Consider the following 8,068-nt stretch of genomic DNA (forward strand, 5'->3'; position numbering starts at 1 on the left):
TGTGTATGTGCGTTTCACGTGACGCAATCGGATGCCAACGGTTGCAGCAAATCCCGGCGTGCTCGTGTTTCGCGGATGCTACCGGCTAACGGTCGCTGATACGCAAAGTCAGACACATACGCACGTACACACACACACACACACGCACGTGTGCGAGCGAGCAAGCGGATCTGACCAAGTCAGAAGCGGTGCCTAGAATGACGTCAAGCGCGGTGAATGGATTTCAGACTCGAGAATTTAGCTTATCGATCCGACCGGAAGAGGCGCGAGCTACCGATCGCGGAAAATTCTTTAAAAACGTCAATCGATAACGAGACGAAGAATTTTCACCAGAGAGTAATATCGAAGGGATTAGATTATTAAATTAATTTCAATTTTTCTACGAGACGCGAAAAGGAGAGGGAAGAATTTTTTCTGAATAAAACTAATGATACAAGTTGTATTTTATATCTACTAAAATTTTTCAAGCAATTTTATATTCAGTTTTTTTTTTCCACACATTTGCTGAAGTCACAATCGATGATATTCGTGTCGTTCAAAGGAGTAAAAAAATATACTGTGAAAAGTTTAAACTTTTTGAAAGGAGACAGTTTCCTTTAGAAAAAAAAAATAATTCAGTTAAATTAAACTTTGTCTTCTTCATAAAAATGCAGAAATATCTGCGATTTTACTTTCAGTTAGCTTTCCCATAACATGCCACAGAAAAGGATGTTGTGATGTGATCTATCGTAAACCAGGCAGATACAAGGGAACTTAACATTCACAATCTCGGGCATTTTTTGCTCGTGTTTACACATATTGTAAGTGAACATTACGTTACTCGCGGACGCCATGATATTATTATCTTTCAGGTTAACACTGACGCGATGCATGACATCACCAAGTTTCACGCTTTCAGAATAATCATGTAGTTCGGCCGTACTTAAATCGGGTGTAAAATCTGGAATGCCCAACATGTCTAATAATTTACATATTGGCACGTCACACTCGATCGTGGTATTGCTGATTACAAATGGAAACACCATGCTCATTTCTTGTATCCCATTATCTAGCAATTTACGAAGTTCCCGAGATCCTTCTTCGGTCGTTAGTTGTTCTATCAATTTGATCACTTTTTGAACCTCTATCAAATTATTCTCCAACTCCGACTGGTATGATGGATAGAAGTAAAACGTTGATATCATATTTTCTTTGCAAGGCACCTCTGTAATAATTACGTCTAGTTGATCGAATGAGTCTAGAAATAGAAACATTAAAATTTTAGGAATAAATCACGTTTCTCAGAAAGCAAGAAGTAATTTCGATTTAATCATTGAAAGTATAAAGGAGACATCAAAAATATGTTTCTACATATATTTTCCATCTATAATGTTTTATGATAAAAAATAATACACATTTTTTGTTTATATAATTAATTTAAAAGTTGTAATATTAAAGTTAATGATAAATAAATAGTATAAAATTAAGTGACTAGTAGTGGCCATTATTGAAATTTTTCTTCTTACAGTTAATGTGTTTGGCTAGAATTCCAATATCCTTGTCATCATTATGAACTTCAACATTATAATCTTGGTCAAATTGACCCTCAAAGTATATCGTATTCAACATGATTATTTCAGTATCTTCATCGATACTGAACGGTGGTAACAAATTTTTTATGCAGTTTTGCGTCGTGCATGTAACAATATTATTGATGAAATCCCTCACGAGGTAGGGAGCGATTTTGAAATTGCATTCCTTCACAGCATTGGTAGCTGCATGTAAATTCAGTGTATCGATAAATAACCCTTTTGAGCTATCAATTATAATTTTATAATAAATTCGACACGTATAGGAGTTCTCGGATCCATTTTTCTGAAACAAAAATAAATAAATGATTTCTATCTCTCTCTCTCTCTCTCTCTCTCTCTCGCCCTCCCCCTTTTTCTCTCTCCCCCTCCCACTCTTTTTCTTTCTTTTCCTCTTTCTTTAAGACAATAAATGTTCATTACATCTTTCACTGTAAGTTATCATAAAGTTTATTTATCAATTAAAAGTTTTATACATCCGAAAACATCAGCGATAAATCATATTCTTGCGTATTCTTTGTATGGCAGTGCTAATCACACCTGAGAGTTACTCACTATGTAACAAAAATCATTGACTCCTCCATTCTTATAATATTCTTCAACAGTGCGTTTTGATGTGCTATCAGGAATATAGAGAATCTGTCCAAGAGTAAATTCCAAATCATAGAGAGCACCGAAATATGCCAAGAGTAGACTATGATATAAGAGATGCGGGCTAAAAAAAAAATTTGTTTTCGGCTCCATCATGATACACTTCTTCAGGCATTCAAGGGCGAATTTGAAGCGAGCGTCTGTTAACATCTTTAAAAAAAATTAAAATTTTCTATAAAATTTAGTCTTTGTAAGAAAAATTATATATATATGTATATTTTTTAAATATCATAAAACCAAATTGAGAGAAATAAAAGATTACAAAATTAAGTCACAATTAATATTATATAATGAATTGGGGAATTAGCAAAAATATGTTTTATCGTGTAATGTTATAGGCATTTTACCGTGTTTGCTAAGATTAACAATTTAGTATACCTTTGATATAATTTTTAGGCTATCGACGCAGTCCAAATTAAAATTGTCGATCAACAGGCCAAAAAATTTATTTAAATCGACAGAAGTGTCAACAATATAATATAGTTGTCCAATTCAGTTTGTACCGTAATTGATGAAATTATCTCTCCAAATCTGATGATAGAATACAAAAGGATCAATATAAGCAGTCAAGATTAATCAGTAGTGTTATTTATGTATATAAATAATTTATGTATTAACGCGATTTGACGAAAATACGGTAGCCACATAAAAACTTTAAATAAAGCAAAAATTTATGGCAAGCCGTTTTACTTTTTAAATAGCATAAAATAAATTAGTCTAATGTTAAATTCTTAAAAAATAATTATCTTAAAAAAATTACGATTTTTAATAATGAATTAAAATTATGTCGTAACATATATTTCCATGAATTAAAATTATGTCGGCACATAATAAAAATTTTGAATTTCTATTATGCCTTGACATAATTTTAATTCGTGGAAATATTATTATGTTACGACATAATTTTTTTAATTCATTATTAAAAATTGTAATTTTTTTAAGACAATTATTTTTTAAGAATATTTAACATTAGACTAATTTTTTTTATGCTATTCAAAAGTAAAACGACTTGTCATAAGTCTTATGAATAGACTTTATTTATTGTTTACATAACCTAGCTATAATATTCAATAATAAGCTGTTATCAGAAAGAACTTTTCACAGCTTATATTGAAATTAGAACGTCCGACAATATTTTGAAAATAATATGTGATATCAATAAGTTGTTTAACGTATTGATTTTAGAAGAAAATAAATGTCTTTTTTTTTTTTAATTACATGATATTTAAATCTAATCTTATAAATATCAAGAAAATGTTTGCATTAAAAGATGCTGTATATCACATAGATCCTTGAATCAATTTTTACATAAAATTAAATAAAATTCTATTATCAAAATATATCTTATTTGTTTTTATCATGAAACTCTATTTTGAAGTTTGAAAAATAATTTCATTAGATTAGATTAAAGATTTTATAATAATATTACGTCTTTTGTATTACCCTGTATATTTTTTACTTATAAGAAACATGAGTATTTTGCCGCACCATCTGGTGCCGCGTAAATGCTTACTAAGCATTTATAAGTAGATATCATGAACTTTTTTACAAGATACTTTACCAAATGATAAATTTTTAATATTTTAATGAGGTCTTTAAAAAATTATTCTAAAGAATCTTCCTTTCAACAATGTTCCCTACTCTCATTAGGTATTTTCTGCGTTAATTATGCTTTGAATTTATAATTAAATTCATGATTTAAATTTATATTCACTATAATATTTTTTTTCGCGTTGCTGACGAATTATTATAATTGGAGTGAGTTGAGTAATATTTAATTATAGTTACAAATGTGTGTGTGTGTGTGTGTGTGTATCATGCTATGACATAACATAATTAAGAAATTGTTATTTTTCAGTTGCTTGCAGAAAAAGAACATAAAGAAAAAAAGAAAAGAACGTACTTTAAAAGTACATACTTTTATTACTTCAATTATTACGTTAAAATTAATATTAGGAAATTTAATAATTCCAGATATTCGAACTTATTTTCCGAAGAATTTTGTTTTTTAGTTGTGTCGTTGTAGAAAATGAGGGATATGTCTAAAAATATTTTTATTAATTTTTTTTCGTATATAAATCTCCGCATGTAACAAAGGCGATTTTTAAAATGTGTTCTATGTCTCGAGAAAACCTCTCGTATGATGTCAGTCTGTCTTTCTTCATTGTCTTATTTAATCCCGAAATTGCGACTAAATCGGTATAATTTCATAACATTTGATGAATATGATTTTTGTATCTTTGTAAATAAATTAACTGAAGTACAATAAAATAAAAATGTGAAGCTTTACACGCGGAGAGAATGAATTATGTTTTAAAATTTATCCTGAAAATAGTTGTGATACAATATTTTAAAGATTTTTATCATGCACTTCAGTAAAATTACTCAAACTTATTTTATATTTTATTAATAAATGAGAGAAATTTACATAAAATTTGTCGAAATACAATATTGTCCCAGAATTATATTTTTAGGGTAAACTCTAAGAAAAAATTCTCTCCGTATATCATTATTAAAATTTTAATACATTTTCATATATATATATATATATGTTATATATTATTTACTTCTTTACAGAAATGATTTATTTTTGTAGATTTAATTCTTCTTTTCTCGTTTAACAAATTTTTCATATTTTATATTTCAGTATATTCAAAAAGTTTGTAACATTTATTTTCTTTTGTTCGAATTGATTTCTTTACAACAATGAGGGGGAATCACAATGTTTACTAAAACAGATACAACAATTGCTTTATAATTTTTGAAACTTAAAACAAAATAATTTAAATATCGTAGATTCTTACAAAATTAACCACACCGTTTCTTTATAAGATATTAATGATCACATTATATTTGTGCATCATGTATATTATTCATATATCGACATACATATACGTATATATACAAGCATTTCAACACGTGATATCATATACCTAACCTCACTTATTTTATATATCTAACCTTTTCGATGAAAACACGTGCGTGTCCGACAGCGTGCACACGAGATTAGCGTTCTTAGGTCGTAATTTACCAAAGAAGGATGACTATATAATGATGTTTCTCACATATATTTTTGGAAATTCGGAGATTTACAATACCTTTGTTTGTGCCGGTTGCGTTGCTCTTTGAATTCTGTAGGCCGATTCCCCCACCAAGAAATTTAAAGAGTGCACGGAGAGCAAAACTAAAGACACTTTTCTTATAACCATAATACATTTGAAAAATGTAAAAAAGCCCATCAGAGCCTACATCAGCTATTCGAATGCACAGAAATTCTTTATTTTTCGTGTGAATGTAACAAGACAAATAAAATATACGTTTCAACCCTTCAATTCGGGTCCTTATCGATAGAAAATATAAATCGAAATTACATAATTAACGCAAATTCCAAGTTAATGATTCCCGACAAATTAGTTCTTTTCTATCCAAATACCAAATTAGATAAAATAAAATCGAAGTAAAATATATGCATTGCGTCACTACGTAGAATCACATCGCTCAGATTGTCAGATTTGATGTGCGTTTTCTCGCGGCTTTACGTAAAGGACTTGTGATGTCGATAATCAAGAGATACAATGATGTGGGCTCTTTTTACATTTTTCACTGACGGATTCTTTCGAAGAATCATATATATATATATATATTTGCTCATTATATATATTTGCATAATACATTTCCAAGCTATCGATTATATAATCGATTATATAAATTTAATCAATCCAGTCATTATTCCGACACGTATATTCAATTATTCTTTGGTTCAAGAAGCATACATAGATACCCGATTTGTCTCTCCGCGAGTACATTTTATTATAAATAATTCTCTTTATAATTACTTAAGTATTCAACACACACCGGGATTAAACCAATGGTCAATTCATTTTTCAGTCTCCCAATATTCTCAGAATTATGTTACAATAAGTATTGGATAAGAGAATAAAAAAAAAATAAAAAAAAAAATAAAAAAAACATAGCTTTTCATTATAAAACGTAACTGATCAAGAGACACATGCAAGAAAAATGTACCAACAGAAACGTGAGAAACTGCAGAATAATACAAACAAAAATGTTTGGAAATGAGAGAACTTTTGTTTATTAAATTTTTCTGGTTGGCAATCCCAAACGAAATCGTCGTAATCAAAATGTTTTGTAGGATTTGTCCAGACAAACTTGCACAGCTATACATAATTATGCTTAAAATTATTCAATCGCATTTCTATTATGAGGACGCACTTAAAATGCAAGTTTTCTTTATGCATTTATGACGTTATGCATTGTTTCGTAGTATGTCAAAGATTCAAACGAATTCGCCGTATGTACGTGTATGAGTTTCACATGGCACGATTGCCAACGACTGCAGCAGATCCTGCTATATGCTCTGGTTTCTTGGATGCTGCCAGCTAACCAGCTGATGCTGTGGTTGTTCTTTTTAAACAACGGCTTGTTCTTTTTAGCTGCACTGAATCTGCATTGAGTGTTCGTTGTTTCCAAAGCATAATTGTATAATAATCTTATTTTAAGTGCACGAATTGTAACAGTTCAGTTAAAAGAAATACACCTAAAGTTAGACACGCACACGTGCAAATACGTGCATGCGATACGGACAAAGCGGGTACCAAGCCAGAATGACGTCATGTCCGGTGAATGGATTTCAGATTCGAGAATTTAACTTGCCGATTCGACCGAAAGAGGCGCAAGCTACTGATCGAGTTAGAAATCAATCGATAACAAACGAAAATTTGTATTAATGTGTTGATAAATGCACTTTTATTTTTTAAATTTTATATTTATGGAACATGAACTATGCATTAAAAATACTCTAACATGATAAGCGCGTTCTGAATACGGATTAAAGAATTTTCGTACGACAATAACTCGATAATTATAAAAAGTTTAGGTTAAACTAATTTAAATATTTCTATTAGAACAATTACAAAAGGTGAAAACAAAATTTCTGATTGAAATTTTATTTTAATTTACACTTTATTTTACTTACATTTCTTCAAACGTGCAGTTGATAAAGTCGTAATTCGTGTTATCTAAACAACCCACTTATCTAAAGTCGGTATTTATAATCCGTTCTTATTTTAAGACTGTTTTAAATAATGTCATAAGATCCTAGTATGGCTCTGTGATTGGCTTATAATATCTTGAGACGTTCTCTGTACTGAGAACAAGTACAAGAACTGAGTTAGTTCAACTGACTATGACTACGTTCAACGAACTCTCAATAGTTGAGTGAGCGCTCGTTGCTATTGATGTATTCTTCCAGCTCTAAAATGCTGATTGTATGATCTAAAAGAATACATCAATAACAGCGAGCGCTCACTCAACTGTTGAACGCAATCTATGATTACCAGCCTGAAGATCTTTATGTAGAAAAAAAAGCAATAAACTTGTCTAAACAAACCCTAAAGTTATTTGACCCCAACAGCGCAAAAGTTGCAGCAATATTGCTTCAACTTATGTGCTATTGGGGAGGATTTACATTAAAAAATGTTAAATGAAACTCTATGTGATGAGTCGAATTGCAATACTTGCTTTAACCACCTTATTTTTCCCGCAATCATTCATACAGATATTAAGTTTCCACTTTTGTTTAATTATTATTTAAATAATTATTGATTACAGTTGTGTTCAAATAACTTATACGAGACACGGTATCATATTATGCGCGCACTGAGATGTAGGAATATGACAACGATTTCATCGGCGATACTCTTTTCTTTATAGATAAACTCTCACCCTCACAAAAAAATAAACTATTACAAATTACAGTGGCCTCTTTTTGGCCTATTTAGTTATTTATGTATTTGATTTTTGTTTCTAATTATTTGATTTTATTTTGT

The 8,068-nt window shown here is 30.0% G+C and overlaps 1 protein-coding gene across 1 annotated transcript; it reads right to left on the bottom strand.

Annotated features, from left to right (window-relative positions):
* Nucleotides 1–633: 633 nt before the first annotated feature.
* On the bottom strand, nucleotides 634–2,615 carry LOC108749557 (serpin B4-like). The gene is made up of 4 exons (XM_018488332.1): nucleotides 2,598–2,615; nucleotides 2,124–2,369; nucleotides 1,506–1,854; nucleotides 634–1,237 (listed from the first exon to the last, which is right to left on the bottom strand). Exons 2-4 carry the CDS (start codon nucleotides 2,367–2,369, stop codon nucleotides 678–680), a joined length of 1,155 nt encoding a protein of 384 aa, XP_018343834.1. The 5' UTR covers nucleotides 2,598–2,615; the 3' UTR covers nucleotides 634–677.
* Nucleotides 2,616–8,068: the final 5,453 nt, after the last annotated feature.

The sequence above is a fragment of the Trachymyrmex septentrionalis genome, unplaced genomic scaffold (genome assembly GCF_001594115.1).
Source record: "Trachymyrmex septentrionalis isolate Tsep2-gDNA-1 unplaced genomic scaffold, Tsep1.0 scaffold3, whole genome shotgun sequence".
Taxonomy (NCBI): domain Eukaryota; kingdom Metazoa; phylum Arthropoda; class Insecta; order Hymenoptera; family Formicidae; genus Trachymyrmex; species Trachymyrmex septentrionalis.

Excerpts from the sequence above, each read along its gene's own strand:
- LOC108749557 (XM_018488332.1), bottom strand. The coding sequence starts at position 2,369 with ATGTTAACAGACGCTCGCTTCAAATTCGCCCTTGAATGCCTGAAGAAG. Across the intron at positions 1,855-2,123 it reads TCAATGATTTTTGTTACATA|AAAAATGGATCCGAGAACTC; the intron begins GTGAGTAACTCT and ends TTTTTGTTTCAG. Across the intron at positions 1,238-1,505 it reads TCTAGCCAAACACATTAACT|ACTCATTCGATCAACTAGAC; the intron begins GTAAGAAGAAAA and ends TTCTATTTCTAG.